Source organism: Zonotrichia leucophrys, chromosome 8 (assembly GCF_028769735.1).
Source record: "Zonotrichia leucophrys gambelii isolate GWCS_2022_RI chromosome 8, RI_Zleu_2.0, whole genome shotgun sequence".
Taxonomy (NCBI): domain Eukaryota; kingdom Metazoa; phylum Chordata; class Aves; order Passeriformes; family Passerellidae; genus Zonotrichia; species Zonotrichia leucophrys.
The window spans coordinates 30,087,248-30,107,215 of NC_088178.1; the positions used below are offsets into that span (position 1 = coordinate 30,087,248).

The 19,968-nt window shown below is 50.0% G+C and overlaps 1 protein-coding gene across 1 annotated transcript; it reads right to left on the reverse strand.

Annotated features, from left to right (window-relative positions):
* Window positions 1-198: 198 nt before the first annotated feature.
* Window positions 199-18,056, reverse strand: SRSF11 (serine and arginine rich splicing factor 11). The gene is made up of 14 exons (XM_064719996.1): window positions 18,004-18,056; window positions 17,700-17,852; window positions 12,341-12,474; window positions 8,446-8,555; window positions 7,228-7,320; window positions 5,962-6,011; window positions 5,565-5,692; window positions 4,580-4,661; window positions 3,824-3,955; window positions 3,161-3,250; window positions 2,517-2,612; window positions 1,817-1,955; window positions 973-1,713; window positions 199-819 (listed from the first exon to the last, which is right to left on the reverse strand). The coding sequence occupies exons 2-13, from the start codon at window positions 17,825-17,827 to the stop codon at window positions 1,519-1,521; spliced, it is 1,377 nt and encodes a 458-aa protein (XP_064576066.1). The 5' UTR covers window positions 17,828-17,852; window positions 18,004-18,056; the 3' UTR covers window positions 199-819; window positions 973-1,518.
* Between the last annotated feature and the right edge of the window lie 1,912 nt (window positions 18,057-19,968).

The following is a 19,968-nucleotide window of genomic DNA, read 5'->3' on the forward strand; positions in this document are numbered from 1 at the left end:
GAGCTTCCCTTGCTTTTCATCCCCCAGCACTCCCACAAACCTCCACATTCCCATTTTAACCCATTTGCCCCCGGAAAAGTAAAATAATTCCTTCTTCACTGTAACAGAGATGGAAAAGTCCCCCGCCGTAAGGAGCAGGTTAAGTTTGGTGCACTCAGAGGTAGAAATAAAACCCAGGAGTTTTCTAGGAAGAGGAGGTGAAGTTTCAGGGTTTTATTATCAAAGTTTTGTAAAACATTTTCCGAAACTGTACATCGACATGGCACAGACTGTCGGCTACTTTTGTCTCTTTACCTGCACAAAAGTAAAAGCTCTGGAGCTGCTGGAACTAAGGAACAGCTTTGGGTAACTACTCTGCAAATACCATGGGATCACCGAGTGCGGGAGGGAGGGAACGGCCGGGACAGGAACACAAATTTATCCGTTTGTACAACTTGAGATCAAGTAAAAAGTACATTATCAATGGACTTGCTTTAAAAACAGACCAAGGTCATTTTAAAATGCACTCCCTGCTGCAGCGGGTGAGCTCCTGAGCCCCAGCCCTGGGCGAGGCTGCTCCCCCAACCCTCCCTCACTGGGCACGGCCAGGATTCCCCTTCCCGAGGGCTGAACGGACACAGTGGAGACAGAGCCCTGGGCAAAGCCAACCAAAACCCACCGGAAAGCAAACCCAACCAAGCCCAGCACGTGGCTTAAAACCACAACTAAAGCCAAGAGCACCAAGAGCTGGTGCGATCCAAGGCCGACCCCTCGGTGGCTGCAGGACAGGAGGGCTGTGCCACTCCCAGGGCATTCCCAGGGGACAGGGGCTGTGCCACACTCCCAGGGCATTCCCAGGGGACAGGGGCTGTGCCACTCCCAGGGCATTCCCATGGGACAGGGGCTGTGCCACACTCCCAGGGCATTCCCAAAGGACAGGAGGGCTGTGCCACACTCCCAGGGCATTCCCACGGGACAGGGGCTGTGCCACACTCCCAGGGCATTCCCACAGGACAGGGGCTGTGCCACAGTCCCAGGGCATTCCCAGGGGACAGGGGCTGTGCCAGTCCCAGGGCATTCCCACAGGACAGGGGCTGTGCCACTCCCAGGGCATTCCCACGGGACAGGGGCTGTGCCACACTCCCAGGGCATTCCCAGGGGACAGGGGCTGTGCCACTCCCAGGGCATTCCCATGGGACAGGGGCTGTGCCACACTCCCAGGGCATTCCCACGGGACAGGGGCTGTGCCACACTCCCCACGCCCCTGGGATGCTGCCACACTGCTGGCTCAGCCCGGGACACTCCGGAGGGAGGGAGGGAGGGAGGGAAGCAGGGAGGGAGGCCCAGCCCCTGCTGTGGGAGGGACGTGCGGGCTGGCCCGGCCCCAGCTGGGCCCCCGAGCAGGGGATCCCTGTCTCAAGCTTTGGGTGTGAGTTAGTATCGGGATGGACAGACCATGGAGAGCTCGGAGCTGGATACATCTAGGTTGAGGATTAACAAGTACAGCATAAAGGATCACACTGAGGGGCTGTGGGCGGCTCAGTCGCTCATGTCCATGTCCTCCTCGTGGTGGTCGTCCCCGTTCACCTTGGATTCCCTGCCCGGGTCCCCGCTGCCCTTCTCGGCCGCGGGCTCCTTCCCTTTGGGGGAGGGAGCGTCCGCCACCTTCTTCTCCTCCTTCTTCTCCTTCTCGCTGTCGTAGCCCTGTTCCTCCTCGTCGTAGTCCCTTGTGACCTGCTTTGCCAGGGAAAGGGACACGTTAGCACTTCCCAGTGGGCCGGGGCAGGGGGGATGTGGGGCAGGGCTGGCAGCAGCCCCAGGGCGTTTTGGAACATACTTTCACATCCTTGTCGCTCTCGGATTTCCGGTCTCGATCCTTCTCCTTGTCTTTGCTCTTCTTTTTCTTGCTCGTTGACCGCTCCCTCTCGTCTCTGCTCCTCTCCTTGTCTTTGTCCTTCTTCTTTTCCTTTTTATGCCTATGAGGATCAGCAGGAAGAGGATCAGGCCCATCCCCATCACCCCATTCCATGGCTGGAACCGTGTCCAGAGCGTTACCCACAGCAAACCCAAAGGAAAATGGCAGAGGGCAAGGGAACAGGCTGTGCTTCCAGGAAATACCCAAATCCCAAATTCTTAGCTCTGGCTCAAGGCCAACAGCACAAAGCCAAGGCTGAGCAATGCTGTGGCAAACAGAACCATGGGATCTCTGAGCTGAAGGGCCCCACAGGGATCATGGAGTGCAAATCCTGGGCACCAAGAACAGCAGAGGAGCACCCTGAGCTCCCCATCCTGGGACAGGGTCACAGAACACCCAGGCCACCCAAAACCAGCTGATTCCTGGTGCAGAGCCAAAGGGGCTGGGAATGGTGGCACATCCACTCCTACCACCCCTGGAACCCCTGACCCTTGGGGCTCCCAGCCAAGCCCAGAGCAGCTCCGCACAAGCAGCAAAGATTCCCCCACACAGAATCCCTGGGGGTCACAATGTGGGCATTCCCACCCAGACACCATTGTTCCCAGCCAGGTGCTCCCCTGACCTTCTGGGCGACGGCGACCGGGACATTTTCCGTTTGGGAGACCGGGGCTTCTTCGGGGAGCGCGTCCCGCTCCGGCTGCGCCGGCGCCGCCGCTCCCTGCAGGGACACACAGGAGAGGAGCTTTGCAAATCTCTGCTGACTTTTTACACCTGCAAATGCATCTCTAACTTCAACCCTAGCCCTGTTCACAGGGTAGGCTGGATTAAGAACTAAAGAGTCGTTAAAGCTGCAAGCTAAATTTGGATTTTTTTTTTAAATGAAACATTTTTGCCTGGATTTATTCCCTAAATGAGGAAGAGCTTGGCAGTGACCCTGGAGCATCAAACTCTGACACAGAGCAAGGAAAACTGTTCTAAGCCCAAAGAATTTACCTCAGACACTGCAGGAAAATGCAAGTATCAACAGACACAGGTGGCAGAGGTGCTGTTGTGCCTGTACCAGACACATCCTCATTGGAAGCACGATCCAATGGGATCCAGGCACAGTTTGGAGTGGAAGGGGCCTCAAAGCCCAGCTCCTTCCATGGGCAGGGAACCTTCCACACACCAGCTGCTCTATCACAACAACACTTTTTTCTATTTAATACTGAAGTGCATCAAAATCCTGCTGGGAACAGAGAGCACAGAAAAATCCCATTTCTGTACCTGCTTGTGCTTCTGGATCTTCTGGTTGTGCTGTAGCTTTTGGGGGGAGTTTTAGAACGTTTCTTTTCTTTCTCTTCCTTCTTTTTATCCCTTTTAGTAGAAAAGAAAGTTAAGTTAAAGTCACTTTCAAACAGCACTTCCTAATGAGCTGTCCAGGGAAAGGGATGGAGGGGCAGGGGTGGCTCCCCAGGTGCTCCAGCCCCTCCCTGTCCTCTCTGAGCTGTGGGGACCCATCCCCGTGGGGACACAGCCCCGTGGGGACACAGCCCCGTGGGGACCCAGCCCCGTGGGGACACAGCCCCGTGGGGACACAGCCCTGTGGGGACCCAGCCCCGTGGGGACCCAGCCCTGTGGGGACACAGCCCCGTGGGGACACAGCCCCGTGGGGACACAGCCCCGTGGGGACCCAGCCCTGTGGGGACACAGCCCCGTGGGGACACAGCCCCGTGGGGACCCAGCCCCGTGGGGACACAGCCCCGTGGGGACACAGCCCTGTGGGGACCCAGCCCTGTGGGGACCCAGCCCTGTGGGGACACAGCCCCGTGGGGACACAGCCCCGTGGGGACACAGCCCCGTGGGGACACAGCCCCGTGGGGACACAGCAGTGGCAGCACAGGGCACGGTCCCTGCCCTGCTCAGGACTGGACTCCCTGGAGTCATCACCTGGTTTTGGATGTGCTCCGAGACCTCCTGCTCCTCTCTCTGGAATGAGATCTCCTTCTCCTCGGGCTTTTGGATCGCCTCCTGCTTCTGGATTTGGAATGGGACCTTCTCCTTGACCTGCTCCTGGAGCGTCTGCCAGGGACAAGCACCATGGAGTCACAGGGAGGAGATGCTGGGGCTGCTCCCAGCCCGGAACCCCCAAACCCAACCCAGCCCTGCCAGGAGCTGTTGGAGATTTTTCAGGGATGGCCTAGAAGGCAGCTGTGAGGAGCAGGTTCTCACAGCCTGCTTCTGTGAACAGCAGAGGTTCTCAGGTTATTTTTAATTACAGGTAAAAGTGACAAACATGAAGGCCTTGAGAGCCTTGCACATCAGAGTTCTCAGGCAGCTTTCTCATAACAAGTGGATGTTCTATCTTTGGCTGTTTTGGGAAAGCAAGAATAATTTTGAGAACCCAAATCTTGGTATTGGAAACATAAGGAGGGGTTGGTGTGTTATCTCTGACCTGTTGTGAGCTCAGATTTTGCAATGTGCATGAAGTGAATGAACACTGTTATAAAAGGTGCCTGATTGATCAATAAAGTGGAGTCGATGCTGATCAATGCAAGGTGGGTCTCTCCCTCCAACTTCAATAAGGAGCCTGCGCACTGAAATGGCCATGAAGCTCTGGAGCCCCAAATCAAACCCAAGGCTCTTCCCAAGGATGATTTCTGCAGGAATTGCTCCAGCTGTGTTGCTCAGGAATTGCTCAGTCACCTGTGTCTGGATGAGGAAGGTGTCCTCCTCCTCCTCGAGCGCGACCTCGACCTCGAATGTCTTCGCTTTTCATCTTTTTTGTCTGAAAAAGGAAAAGTACAATAAAAACCAATGTTTTATTTTAATATTCAAAAAGATTTTCTAAAGGAAAGGACCCTGAGCTTCATGTAATTGATATAAATCAACCTGATCTTGTCATTTGAAGTGAAGGCTCATCTATAATTTTCTTCACAAGACAAAAAGAACCAACAGAGGATGGGCATATGTTTGTGACACAAAATAACAGTTTTATGCAAAACTGGAGAAGCCAAAATTCAGAAAAAAATCTTAAGTCAGTGAAAAGCTGATGGCTGTAGGGCAATGGAAAATCCTGTGAAAATCCCAGAATCTGCCATTTCCTGAGGGGCTGAAGAACCTGACAAATGATTGTTTTAAATATCCCACAAAAAAGCCTCAAGCTAAGCAAGAGCAGGAGCTCTGTTCTTTCCTAGAAATCATCAGGAGGCTGCAGGACTGATGAATATTCTGTATGAATATTCTGTATTTTCAGTGGTCAAGTTTCTGCCTCTCAGATTTGGTGGCTCTGACAATTATGAGAGCTGCTTGTCCTATAATCAAACCTGCTGAAAGAAGCTCCAAAAAAGAAAATTATTTACAAACCTCCCAGATTAGGAATGAAGATTAAGGAAAGCATCCCTGAGAAACATCAGCAGGGTGCCAAGTGGTGAGGCCAGGAAATGCACATTCCCTTGGAATTTGAGGCAGCAGCAAGGGAAGCCTGGTTGTTTTACAGCCTTCAAACCAGTGAATTTTGGGAAATCAATGGATTAACTCCAAGGTGTTCCTGCAGGAAATGGAGCATCCACTGCAGGATGATTAAAAACCTCCTAAAGGAATTCCCCCAGAGCACAGGCTCGAAGGCAGAGCCCTGCAGAGCTCCAGTTTTGCTCAGAGCAGTGCCCAGGCCCGTTGCAGGCGCAGTTACCTGGCTCTATAGCAGCAGAGATTAAGGACTGTGCTTCTCGGACTCTCTTCATGGCCTCTTCTATTTCCTTACTGGAGGTATCTGATTTCAGACTGGGGGACACGAGACCTGCAGCCACGTGGTTCAGCCTGGCCAACAGAGAATTCCACAACTCAGCACTCAGCAACCCAAGGGATACAGCTCTGCAGAGCCCTGGAGTGGCTTTGGTTTGGAGGGACATCAATCTGATCCCACCCCCTGCCATGGGCACGGAACCTGCCCTAGCCCAGGCTGCTCCAAGGCCCTTCAGGCTCCAGCAGGCACTGAACCCATGGATATCCCCATGGATATCCCCATGGATATCCCCATGGAATCCCCCAGCAGTGCAGTACAAGGGTTTGGGAACACTGGTGCTTACTTTGGATCCACTGTGCTCATCAGTTTTAGGAGCTGATCTGCTGCAAGAGACTGTGAGGGAAAAACAAGGTTAGAACCAGGCTGGGAGATGGGAGAGCTCCAGAGAACTTTCCCTGGAATGTCCTCTGGAGTTCTCCCAGCTGGAAAAGCAGAGCAGAACAGCCCCAGCAAAGAGGAAAGGCTCCGCTGGGTGCTGTGCTGGGAGGGGTGAACAGCCCACGCTGGGGATTCATTTTCCACAGCAGCCAAAGCCAGCCCTGCCCGGGCAGGAGCAGGGATAAACCACAAATGGGTAAAACCACAAATGGGTAAAACCTCAAATGGATAAAAATACCAATGGATAAAAATACACTGCTGGCGTGTGCCTGTCCTTATGCACCAGTAACCTTTTGTGCACAGGGTTTTCTGTCACTGCAAGAGAACAGAGCCCTCTCTAAGCTGTCTGTCCAATGAAGACCTCAAGGCCAACTTATAAACATTTAAATAGTCCATGAAAAAAATGTATTTTACAGCTCTTAGGATAATCCAGGTATCATGATCAGTCACTGCCTGCACCAACGGGGTATTAAGAAAAAAGTTTAATTCTCACTCATTTTTTTATAATGAACCCCAACTTTCACTTTGAAATGTTTGTTACAATCTGATGGTTTAATGTACAAAAATCCTCCATCACCCCAAATTTACATTTTTCTAATTTGCCTTTAATTTTTTTTTATTTGTGATTTAATTTTCACCATCATTTACTTGTTCTTCCACATGGGAATACATAAAAAATTTAAGTGATGGCAGTAGCAATGCATTAAATTATTGCTGCTTCTTGTGGCTGTAAAAGAGTATTTTATTCTTACTTCTTCAATATTTTATCTATATAGATATGACCAACAGATTTATATTGATGTATTTTTTATTGATATAAATATCTAGTATAAATTCTAGTACTTAGTACTTAAAAGCCTGTTTTGTTCAGCTGTAACAACCTGATGAAGTTTCCTCACATTTTTGACACCTACAAAATTAAAAAACCAAACTACTTTTTACTTGAAGAACACGGCAGGTTCGTGGCCTGATGATGACACATATTTGAAATATTTCACTGCTATTCCCAAATTATTCCTTGGCCCCTTCCAGCATTTACTTTGCTATTCAAGCAGGTATTTTTCATTCCAACCCCTGGCGTTCCCAGGCAGTGGCTGTGAGGTGGCACAAATAAAAGCCACTCTCAGAGCAGGAAAGGGGGCAATAAAGGATCTCTGGAATGAGGACGTACCTGGGAGTTCAGGTTGGCTCCAGGAAGCCCAAGAGCAGCAAGGGCAGGGTCGAGAGCAGGAGCTCCTAGAGCAGCTAAAGGGACAGCACCAATCTGTGGCAGAGACAGCAGTTAGGGCACAGCAGTGACAAAACTCACTCAGGGACATCACTGGGCAGGGAAATAAAGGGGAAGGAGCAAAGCATTCCAGCAAACTGAAGGGATAGTTGAAAATGAAGTTATTTTTCAGTGCTAAAATGGAAATTCATTCCAAGTTTTTGAGGCTATTGCCCCATTTCTAATTCATTTTAGGGTTGACATGGCCATGGTTTATGTTGAAAAGCAATTGAACAAGACTGCATCCCTGCAAATGTCTCCAATTTGGTGAAAAGGCTACTGGGAGAGCAGAAGGCTCCCTAAAGCAGCTGATTTTGGGCCATTTCAAATGAGATGATTGAGACAGACACCCAAAGCCAACACATAGTGCCAAGATGGCTGCACTGTGCAGCACAGTCCCCTGAAATGATGTGCTGAACACATCCCACCAGAGGGGCTGGGGGCAGAGCCACAGCTGCAGTTCAGGTGGCTCAGCATCCATTTCCAGGATTCACATGCACACTTTTTACAGTGAATGAAATCTCTGGGTTGTATTTGGTTCTCCCAGCCCCTTCCCTGGGTTCCAAAGGTTAAATTCAGGCTCTTCCCTCCTGAGCAGCTCCGTGGCCAGGGGCTCCTTCAGCTAAGCAGGAGCTGGGGAGGGTTTGAGAGGTGCAGAATTAATGAGGCTTCATTGTGATTAATTTGCCTCCTGCACTTTGATTCTGTGCCCTGTTAAGAGCTGAGCTGTGACTCCAGCTTCTCCCACAATGTGCAATTCTCACTGTTCATCTTCCACATGAATTCCTGTGGGTTCACACAAGCAGGCTCCAATTTTCCCCTCAGCTGGAGGATTAATGAAGGGAATCTCACAGTGTGGCAGCTCCTTGGACTTGAGGAATTTACAATCTGTGAGATCTCTACTGCTTGTCACATCTGTAAAGTACAGCGGGTGAGAGGGGTGGGAGGCACAAACAGGGCCCTGAGGAACCAGGAAAGAGGAAATAAGGATATTCCATCTAACAGCTTGTCACTGTCATGCCCCAATGCAGCAGGGTCGATTGGAATGAACACATCAGCCCTGAAAGAAAGAGCAGGAGGGAAGGGGAATGCAGCAGCAGACACCCAGGGTCCCCAGCCTACCTGAGAGAGAGGGTTGGGAGTGGGCAGCAGGCCACCCCCGGGCAGCAGCCCTGCCACGGCATTAGCTGGTGCCAGGAGAGACAAAGCCTTAGTCTCATCAGGAATGACTCCTGCAGGGAAACAGCCTGGCATTAGAGGGCAGCCCAGCCCAGAGGCACCAAATACACAAATACACCCAGCAAAGTCTCCCTGATACACCACCTGAGTTTGTTGAAAGTACTTATGTTGGCTAAAATACAAAGCTTGATGGCTATTAATATTTAGCATTAACTTTTTTTGTCAGAATGCAACTTCAATGGGTGACAATTTGACTGTTCCTTTTTCTCTACAAAAGGTTAAGTTTCTAGAGCAAAAAAATAGCACAATACACACTACTTTGTTGTTAACACTGCCAAGGTTTCATCACCTGTACTCGATTTTTAAGTCATGAACCAAACGTAAGCAAGCACAGTCGGTTCTCCAGGGGTGAGAGTGCTCTCAACTTTCAAAAGCTGTTTTATGAACAACGACTCGTGTCGGCTGCTTCACTACAAAGCACACAGAAAAATCAAGATACACAAGACAAAAAAAGTTGGATTTAGGGGTTAATAATATGGTACAGTTCACTATGTTTTCTTTTTACACCTACCATACAAATTTTGGCAAACTTAAAGAGAAGGGATGGGTGTTTTTGGGTAGGGCTTTTGCTGCCGTGTCCCATGGAATGCGGTCCCTGCGGCTCTCCGGGAAGGCTGGGGCTGTGGCTGTGGCTGGGACACACACAGGGATGCTGGCACATTCCTTACCTGTGCAGTAAAAGGCTTTTGCTCCAACATGTGCCAGCCTAGAGCACCAGCAGTGCTGTGGCACAGGGGACTCCTGCAGCCAGCTAAGCCCAGGGGTTACTGCACTGCCTGCTCTGCACAGAGTGCTCAGGGCCCTACTAGCAAACACGTGTGCAGGGAGTTTTACTCTATCCAACAGCAAAAGCCCTATACAGATGGATTAATTTGTTAATGTGCCCAAGCCCCCAAAATGAGAGTTCAATAAAACAATTTTACTATATAGTTGCAAATACCAGTAGTGTTTCTGTAATACATATTAAGAAACTGCATCTCATCATAAAACATACAATATGTACAGGGCACTTAAGAGAAACTGGATAAGCTGCAGAAGAAAACTGTTGGGTGGTATTTTCAGCAGGGCCTGGTATATAGTTCAGGCTGAACCAGGGAAAAGAACTGTAAAACACAACAACAAAAAAGAAAAACCACTGTTAAATAAAGGTAATGGTTCCTCCCACCTATACTGAGAAGTGCCGATAATCTACACAAATGTACAATACACAGCACTGATATCTGGCTCGTGGCACTGAGCTGGCAGCACTTTAGATACCCAAAGTTATGGAGGGACAGGGAAAAAGGTCATGGAGGCAAAGGGCAGGAATGCATAAATATATCAACATACCTACAGAGAGATTACGGGGTCATTTGGCATGCAAAATTATGTCTCAAGAGGATATTTATCAATTACAGCTAAACATTTCAAATTAGTGCAACTACAACATTTCTGGCATCTAAATACAAATCCTCAGACTTAGCTCGAGACACCTCACAGAAGATCTGCATCCATTAAAAAAATTCATGCATCTGATCCTCTAATTGTTTCTTTAAAAAGTATTTAAATAAACTACAATTTAAAAAAAGCAATGAGGCCCCTCACCAGTTAATTTTCATGCTTCAAGAGCTTTTTTTACTGCTGCTTTGTTAGAACCATGAAATACTGCATGAATGTGTAGAAATGAAAGAAAAAGAAACAGACAAAAGAAACAAACATTAACCAAAGAACCTAAACACCCCCCCCAGCCATCTTTAACCTTAAGAGTTCCTTCCAAATCCAGGAATTAGCCCAGAGAAAATGACAAATACTAAACCTTACCGTAGCCTTTGTGTATAGCTCTATAACACAAAGCAACAGCCAACACCAAAGTGTCTGTGTGAGCTAAAACTTGGGACAGGGGGGGAATTATTGCGCTAAACAGATAATAAACATTTGCTTTAGTGACAGGCAATAATCACACAGGTTCATTAGCACAGCAGACATCAGAGAGAGCAGGGCCCCACTCAGCACAGGCCTGGCTTTAAGCACATCAGCAGTGGCACTGTGGGCTGGGGAAATGCTGCTCCTGCTTCAGCTGGGACCCTGGCAGCTCAGTTTTGGGGCAAAACTGGATTCCAGCACAAGGATGGGATTATCAAGCCAGGGCAATGCTTTATTGGCTGAACATCTCCCTTGTGATGTGCCATTCAATTCTGAACTGTCAGACACACAAGGTACAGCCCAGGAGTGACTCCTTGACAGGCCCAGGAAAATATTCTACTTTAATAATTGCATTTTCTGCAGCCCAGCTGCTGGGCAGGTGTCTCTGTGTGCCAGGTTTATCCACAGTGGACAAAGTGGGACTGACAAAGAGAAAGGTGGGTTTATCCTTGTAGGAAGAGTTAAACACTGGCATTACTGCCATGGGCCTTGGAGAATATTCCAGCAGAACCCCTCGGGCCTGGTGCTGTGTTTAACACCCACACAGGGACAAGCAGCTCTCAGCTCTGCAGCAGGAGCAGTAACTCCACTGCAGAAGGGGCTCTGAGCCCCCAGCAGCAGCAGGGCTCGGTCAGAGGCTGCACATTCCTACACTCCAGCAATTAGGCTGCACATCTGTAAAGTTTAAGTTTCGTATCTTTTAAGCTTAAAGAATACAAAGATAAGATAAGACAGCTCCCCAGGCCTCAAGAGATAGCTCCAGTATGACAGATTAAGATTACAGGTGTGACCCCAGGCCATGTACCCAACTTAGCGGTGTAGTATGACTTAATCTGCAAGATTTTATTCAATTCAACCTTTCCCAGAAGTAAATCAAGAAATGCACAAGTACAATGGAAATCAGTTACTTCTAAAGCAAGTCTAGAAGAGTTTAATAAGACTTCTGTAAGAAGAGGTGTCTTCTCAGCACTTTGCTTTTAAGGTAAGTTCCAAAAACCCTGCTCATTGCCTTTCAAATTACTGTAACACCCTAAAATGTAAAAATAAAAAGAAGAAGAGAAAATGTAGTTAACAAGTGGTTACACCAGGAAAACACTTGGGGACTTGAGTGCTTGCTGGCCTTTAGTTAATGGCTAGAATCCCCTGTAGCTGCAGAGGACCCACTGTTTTTCAGTCATCTGGAAGGGCTTTGCATTTGCCTTCTCCACTACAAAAATCACACACACAAATAACAGAGAGAAGAGTTTATTATTTAGTGAAATTCTATTAAATATATCAAGGATGAACAAGAAAACTTGGAATTAAAAACTAGGACCAGTGCCCATGTGGCACCTCTTGGAAGTTGTCACTTTTGAATTAAACCATAATTATTCAAACCCTTGGTATACTGGACTCCACAAGGAGAGTGAGGGCCTTTTTTTGGGGATGTTCCCAATTAAATGCAGTGGCAGCATAGCCCAAAGGAATGTTAATTACTCTCCCATGCACTCTCAGGGAGGGAGAAACCATTCTCATGAAGAGAGTGAAACAATTATTAAGGTAAAATTTCCTTAAAATATGGACCTGTTTGCATTACAAACTGTTTGGGAAAATGTCTCATTGAGACTGACACGGAGCAAAATTGGCATAGAATTCTGCCTAAAACGTTCTTAGACACACAAAAAAAAACCTTCAAGACACACAAAACTTTCCAGTTGGATTTGGTGTCACTCTGGAAACACAGTGACCAAATGCAGGGGCCAAGGCAATATACCAAGGGTTTCAGAATGGCAATCTCTGACGTGTTTGACACAGACTACTGTCAAATTCTGAGCACTGGACAGGAACCAACCACCACCCAAGGGTGGCCCCATAGAACACCAAACAAGTTACAAACCTTCAGCATAGGGAACGACTATGAGGGCTCTGTCAACGAACACAGTGTTTGTCAGGTGCTGGGCCACCACGGCCGAGTCGGGGTCGTGGAACTTTACAAAGCACACGCGCGACGACACCGGCAAGGGGGAGTCACTGCAAGAGACAGAGCCACGTCAGGGACAGTGCCAACAAACCCAACCCCAACCACACCAGCTGTCATACCCCCTCTGGGAGCTGCACGGGAGCTCTGTCATCCCCTGGAGCTGCACATGAGCTCTGTTATCCCCTGGAGCTGCACGTGAGCTCTGTTATCCCTTGGAGCTGCACGGGAGCTCTGTTATCCCCTGGAGCTGCACATGAGCTCTGTTATCCCCTGGAGCTGCACGGGAGCTCTGTTATCCCCTGGAGCTGCACAAGGAGCTCTGCATCCCCTGGAGCTGCACGGGAGCTCTGTCACCCCCTGGAGCTGCACCAGAGCTCTGTCATCCCCTGGAGCTGCACGGGAGCTCTGACATCCCCTGGAGCTGCACGGGAGCTCTGTCATCCCCTGGAGCTGCACATGAGCTCTGTCATCCCCTGGAGCTGCACAGGAGCTCTGTTATCCCCTGGAGCTGCACCAGAGCTCTGTCATCCCCTGGAGCTGCACATGAGCTCTGTCATCCCCTGGAGCTGCACCAGAGCTCTGTCATCCCTTGGAGCTGCACGGGAGCTCTGTTATCCCCTGGAGCTGCACCAGAGCTCTGTCATCCCTGGAGCTGCACCAGAGCTCTGTCATCCCCTGGAGCTGCATGGGAGCTCTGTTATCCCTTTGGGGCTGCACCAGAGCTCTGTCATCCCCGGAGCTGCATGGGAGCTCTGTTATCCCTTGGAGCTGCACGAGAGCTCTGTTATCCCTGGAGCTGCACCAGAGCTCTGTCATCCCTGGAGCTGCACCAGAGCTCTGTCATCCCTTGGAGCTGCACCAGAGCTCTGTCATCCCTTGGAGCTGCACGGGAGCTCTGTTATCCCTTGGAGCTGCACGAGAGCTCTGTCATCCCTTGGAGCTGCACCAGAGCTCTGTTATCCCTTGGAGCTGCACGGGAGCTCTGTCATCCCCTGGAGCTGCACGGGAGCTCTGTCATCCCCTGGAGCTGCACCAGAGCTCTGTTATCCCCTGGAGCTGCACCAGAGCTCTGTCATCCCCTGGAGCTGCACGGGAGCTCTGTCATCCCCTGGAGCTGCACGGGAGCTCTGTTATCCCCTGGAGCTGCACGGGAGCTCTGTCATCCCCTGGAGCTGCACGGGAGCTCTGTCATCCCCTGGAGCTGCACATGAGCTCTGTTATCCCTTGGAGCTGCACGGGAGCTCTGTTATCCCCTGGAGCTGCACGGGAGCTCTGTTATCCCCTGGAGCTGCACGGGAGCTCTGTCATCCCCTGGAGCTGCATGGGAGCTCTGCTCTCCAAGAGCGGCCACCTAAATGCAAATTCCACCCTGGCTGGGAGGAAAACTTGGCTGAAAAAGGAGATAAAGTGACCAATTCTGTCTCAGTTAAACTCTGAGGTTCCACACTCGCTGCTTTAGGCCCCAGATGACTGATTAAGGTAAATTGTGAAACGAAGAGGGTGATGATTAAAGGATCCTTGGGCGTGTAGGGGCAGGGTGTGGGGTGAAGGATTTGATCTGACACAGGGCAGGGAGGGGTGGGATGCTGGGAAGGAATTCCTGGCTGGGAGGGTGCTGAGACCCTGGAATGGAATTCCCAGATTTGCTGTGGCTGCCCCTGGATCCCTGGCAGTGCCCAAGGCCAGGCTGGAGCACCTGGGACAGTGGGAGGTGTCCCTGCCATGGCAGGGGTGGCACTGGATGAGCTCTAAGGTCACTCCCAACCCAAACCAGTCTGGGATTCTGTTTCATTCATCAACCCAATTCCATCCCAGCTTCACCATGCTCCCACATCCTGAGCAATGCCCAGGGCTGAGCTCCTGCCTGTCTTCAACAGGGAAGAACAAACACAAGGAAATGTAAGGAGCTCCAGCAGGAATGAAACACTGAGCACACTCCAAGGTAGGCCTGGGCTGTTCCAGCTCAGAACAAGTGACTGTCAACCCACAAACCCAAAACTGAGAAGTTCTGAGCCACTTCAAAGAAAAACCAACCCAGAAATATCTACTTCCTATGACAGGAAGGAAAGGTAGAACTGCAGCTATAACTTCCCTGATACCAAAGCAAACTGAAAAACCAGGTGCAGTCAATCCAGGCATGGGTTTTAAGAGCCCCCCTGTCCTGAAAGTGGGGCAGATTTTGCTGTAATTGGATGTACAGTGTGAAAGACAGGAAGGAAAATTCTTCTGCAGACAGAACTGTGGGACAGAGGAGTTGAAAGCTGCCTCCAGAAGCCCAGGCAGGGAGTGGAAGCAGCAGCAAATCCTAAACCCCTTGTTCCTACGCCAGGCCAGAGATCCAGACCAGCCTGGGGAGCTCTGAAAACATCCCTGATCCTGACAAAAAGCTGCTTTTCCTCCCTGGATTGCCAGCCCAACTCCAAAACATCCCACTTCAAAGGCAGCCCAGCTCCTGAGCAGTTTGATCAAACCTTTCAGCACTGGGGGCTGTCACAATTCAGGGAGCAGCTCCGACACCAGCACACAGATCCAGGCTCTATTCTGGGCACTGCAAATGCCAAAAGCTCCCTCAGCCTCAGCCCCACCGGCCCCAACGTGCACAACTGCCCCCAGTGTCTGTCACACCACACTTCAATAACCTTACATTTCACCTGGTGTGGAAAACTAAATTGGAGCCAGCACACTGCAGCTTCTGAAACATTAAAATTAGAAACAGCCACTTGCTCCCACAGCTTGCAGACTGAATAAATTGGGAAATAACTGCAGTGATAAATGAGAAAAAAAATTGAATCTGTTGGCTCATTTGTGCCCAGGAATCCACAGCAGCTTGCCAAAATGGTGCCTTTTTTAGCCTGCAAGTAATAATTAATAACAAGAAATAAAAAATAATGATTACATAGAACCAAAGAAGCCTTAGTAGAAGGCATTTAACAATATCACAGAAAAATTGTAAAGGAAAGTAAATCAAGGGTTGATGGCAGAGCTGAAGGAGTTCCTAATCCAAACTGTATAAAAATTACACAATTCATTATAGAGATGCAGCCCAGTATTTTTTAGCATTTTTAAAATGCCAGATAACAAAGGAATGTGAATCAGAGCAGATCCTGTTGACTCTTCAGCAGCTCCTGTTTACAGCCAGGAGTGCCTGTGGGAATGCTTTGGGGTAGCTGAGCTTTCTCCCAAAATAATGAACCTAAAATATCAACTGAAAATGTGTGAGGCAACGCTTCTGCAGCCTGACATTTAATTTACATCTGTGTATTGCACTTTTAAAAACGGTATTTCCACTCACTCTCAAATCCAAGCTGGGTGAAATTCAGCAAGAACTGGATGTTCTCAACAGCTCCCAAAAAAAGCCACCATCCATCATTATTCTAATTCACCCAAGGCTGAAGCATTCAGGAATTGTCTCTCAGCCATTGGAATGCTGGGACACACAAGGATTTCCTGGGGCTGCAATACAGAAAACTCAGAAATCCACTCCCTCCACTTTCCAGTCTGGATGGAGCTTTATGGAATATAATAAAGATGAGAAGCAGGCAATGGAGTCGGGGAAAAGCAGAAGGAGGAGGGGGAGGAGAACTGGAAGAAGTCCCAAAGCAGATTGTGCATTAAAGATGCAGCTGAGGTGTACAAGAAATGGGAAACAGGGGATTAAATAAACTGGGAAAAGGGGTGGATGAGGGGAGAGGAGGAAAAACAGGAATTGAGAGAAGCTCAGGAAGTTACACATGATCTGGAAGAGCAGGAGAATGAGGAAGTTCTACAGCAGAGCCAGAGTGCCACAGATCAAACAAAGAGGTGGAGCAAAGGAAATGGGATTGGTTCCTGCCATACTACAGGCAAGGGAGAATCCCAGCAGGATCCAGGAAGGAATCCAGATCATGGGGAGAATTCACTGATTATGATTTATATCCCACACCCCTCCAAAAATGCATGGGCACCACGGGAAGGGAGAAGTCAGGAGATGGAATCTGAGGGAGAAGGAGCAGAAAAAGAAGGTGGCACTACTAGAAAATGTGCCTTCCTTTGGGGGGATGTGGATGGGGCCCTGAAGAGCCAGAGCAGACTCCCATCAGCCCAGGGAAAACTCCCTGGGGGTGAGCTCCTCACACGAGGGAAACGACACCAAGGCACGGCAGCAACCTCTGAACAGGTCAGTTAATGTGTACACAAAGCTACAAAGTGTCAGAGACACAAACCACCCCAACAACCGCCCTGAAAAACGAGACAAAGCGCTCAGACACAGAGCAGGCCGGAAAGGACTGCTCTGCCACGCCAGGTATCCCAGCTGGGAACAAGGGAACTCCCTCTGGAACTGTCTTTGGTTTCTGTTAACAGGGACAGAAACCTCAGTGAGGAAAAACAAATGTTCTGCTAGAGTTTTTTTCCTCTAAAATAATAAACCCAAGTAATCTGGGGTATTACAAATAATTGATTGTTTGATCAATGTTCAACGTGGCAGAAAGCAGCCCTTTAATTTATATGATGAATATGCAAACCACCAACACATAACGACACCAGGCTTTGTAAATCAATCAAACTGAAACCATCAGCACTGCCAACACCCAGGTTTTATACTGCATCAGAAAGGATTTATGTTCATTAGAACTTAATTTATGTTCATTATTTATGTTCATTAGAACTTAACTGCAAGTGAAGATATAAAAACTGCCTTCTTTTTTTTTTGTTTGCTGCTATTTGTAAATTGCCGGGGTACTTGAAACTTTCTTTCAGTTATACACACACTTGAAATGTGCATTATTTGTTTCAATTTGCGCTGAATTCCTTGCAAAAGGTGCAACTGACAAATCCGTATTTGTCACTTTCCTTTCAGCTCAGCACAGATCTGTTTGCACGGAACACAAATACCAGAAGTGTATTTTTTGTACCTTAGTGGTAAGCTGCTCTTCTAGCAAAAAATCGTTTGTAACAAACGCATTTATGTACACTGGAAGTTTTGGCGCTGCGGGGGTGACGCAGAGAGCAGAGGCTCAGCGGGCACAAACAGCTCCCGGAGACAAACGTGGCTTTCACCGGAGCCGCACGTGCCGCTCCACGCCCGCAGTCCCGTGCCCGAGCGGGGCCGTGCGGGGCGCACCGGCAGCGAGAGCCGCCCCCGCCGCGGCCGGGCGGGATCGCGGGGAGCGGGGGCGGCCCGGGCCGGGAGCCAGGCAGGGAGCGAGGGAGGCGGCGCCGGGCCGCGGGCAGGGCGGGGGGGGAGGGACGGACGGACGGGGGGGAGGCGGCGGCGCCGGGCCGGGCCCGCACTCACTCGGGGGGGAAGAGGCGCAGCTCCTCGATCTTGCCCAGGAAGCCGAAGAGGGTCCGCATCTGCTCCGAGCTGGCGCTGGGCGAGACGTTGGTGACCTGGATCACGTCGGTGCCGCTGCTGGAGGCCATCGCGCCGCCGCCCGCTCCGCCGGTGCTGCAGCAGACACACACAGCGGGGGCGCGGGGCGGGTGAGGCGCGGGCGGGGCGCTGCGGTTCGCTCCCCCCGGCCCCGTTCGCTCGGCCCGGCCCCGCCGCCCCCGGCCCGCTTCGCTCGCCCCCGCCGGCCCCGCGCGCGCCGCCTCACCAGCCTGCCCGGGCCGCAGTATCCCACGGTGCACCGCGCCGCGCCTGCGCGCGCCGCCCCGCGCATGCGCCGCGCCGCCCGACGCGCACGGAGGAGAGGGACGCCCGCGCGCGGGGGCGGCGCGTGCGCGGAAGGGGCGCGCTCGGCCCCCCCCCCCCACCCCCTCACGGCCCCGCGCGCGGGAAAGCTGAGGGGGCTCTGAGGGGCCGCTATTGCCGCCTCGTCCGTCGTCATTGCACAGAGCAAAGTCACACAAAATACACTGTCCCACTGATGCCTTGGGATTCTGGCTTTTCTGTTTTTCTATGTTTCTGATCCTGCAGTTCTTCATTGTATAACTCTAAACTCCATATACAATTCTAGTTCACATTTTGGTCAGACACGAAAGTTTCTCTCCGGGCCTGGGAATCAAGGACTCCTCACTGTCTCAGGGTCCAGTAAATGTAAACAATAGTGAGTTAAGGGGAGCAAACTTGGGGTAAATAATTTCATCACCTGAAGATGTAATTGCAGGATTAATCCCCAATATGCAAATGGACCAAACTTAGAAAAGTGTAAAAATTCGTGACCCATCATCTATTTTTGGGTGTAGTACCTGGTGGGCTTTGTCTGCCCTAAATGTACCTGAAGGCCTTTCAATAAGTATACCTGCTTTTTACTCCCTTACTTCTGTTTCTGTTTTCAGGTAGCCCCAGAAAAGGCATCACAAGCCTTTTTTGGGGTGGGAATTTCTCATTAGAGAGGAGTTAAAAATGTATTTGCAGTTTACATAGTACAAATCATGCTATTTCCTGATGAGTTTGTTGCTTTATGTTAATGTATTTCCCATAAATGTTCCTGAATGTAAATGAAACCAGCCTTATTTATTAATCCAGCTGAAATTCTACCTCATCTGATTCATAAAGTAGGAGATGCTCACTGTCCTCCCTTAGCAGATATCACATTTCCACTTCTGAAATATTACTGATGCCGTATCTTGTACTGAATTGCCAAAAGCTTATTTAAATTCCAGATTTGAATTTGTCAGCAATGTTCCACGTGGACCTTAGCTATCCAACAGCATTGAAACTGAATGAAAGTGACACAGTGTTTATACCAGGGGCCCTGAGGCACAGAGCACTCACCCTCTGAAGTCTTTAAAACCCATTTTTAACCACCACTGTTTTTTTAAATAATCAGTTGAAATACCCAGTATTTTCTGTGTGTTTCTGCCTCCACCGAGAGAGGAGAAAAAAGAAGTGGGGGGATTAAAGAACACTGGTAAAAAAAACTAATGAGGCCAATATCCTTAATCAAGAGCAAGTGCCTGAAGTGAGTTTCCCGAATTACAAACTTGACTAATGTACTTAAACCTTCACTAATTGCTTTTCATTCCAATGGAACTGCTCTTAGAAGCATTTTTCAAAGAGGGGAGTGTTTGAAACGCACAAAGTGAAGAGAACTACAGTCCAACATGGGGCCACATTCCTTTATCAGCATTTTCCTCTCACTGCTGGTGGGATCTGCAGGCACAGGGCTGGTTCCATGGGCTGGTTTGGATGGGATACTGGGGAGAAATCCTTCCCTGGGAGGGTGGGGAAGTCCTGGCACAGAGACTGCTCCTGGATCCCTGGAAGTGTCCAACACCAGGCTGGACACTGGGGCTGGGAGCAGCCTGGGGCAGTGAAGGCATGCAATATTTTGTATGATTAATGAGAACATCACTGCACCTTCCAAGTTGTTGTGACTTTGAATATAATTTCGTTCCACCTCAGCCGCTGGATCCCTCCCAACCCAAACCATCCTGAGAATCTGCTGAGCTTGGAACAGACCCTGGAGATCATGGAGCCCAGCCACGCACAGCCCCCCAGGAGGCTGCAGTGTAGCTGCGCACAGGGCTAAGGGGGAAAGCAAACACAATAAACTGCTGTGAAAGCGCCGTTCCGTGTGCTGTTCCCCGCGTGTCCGTGTACAGCACCGCGAGCA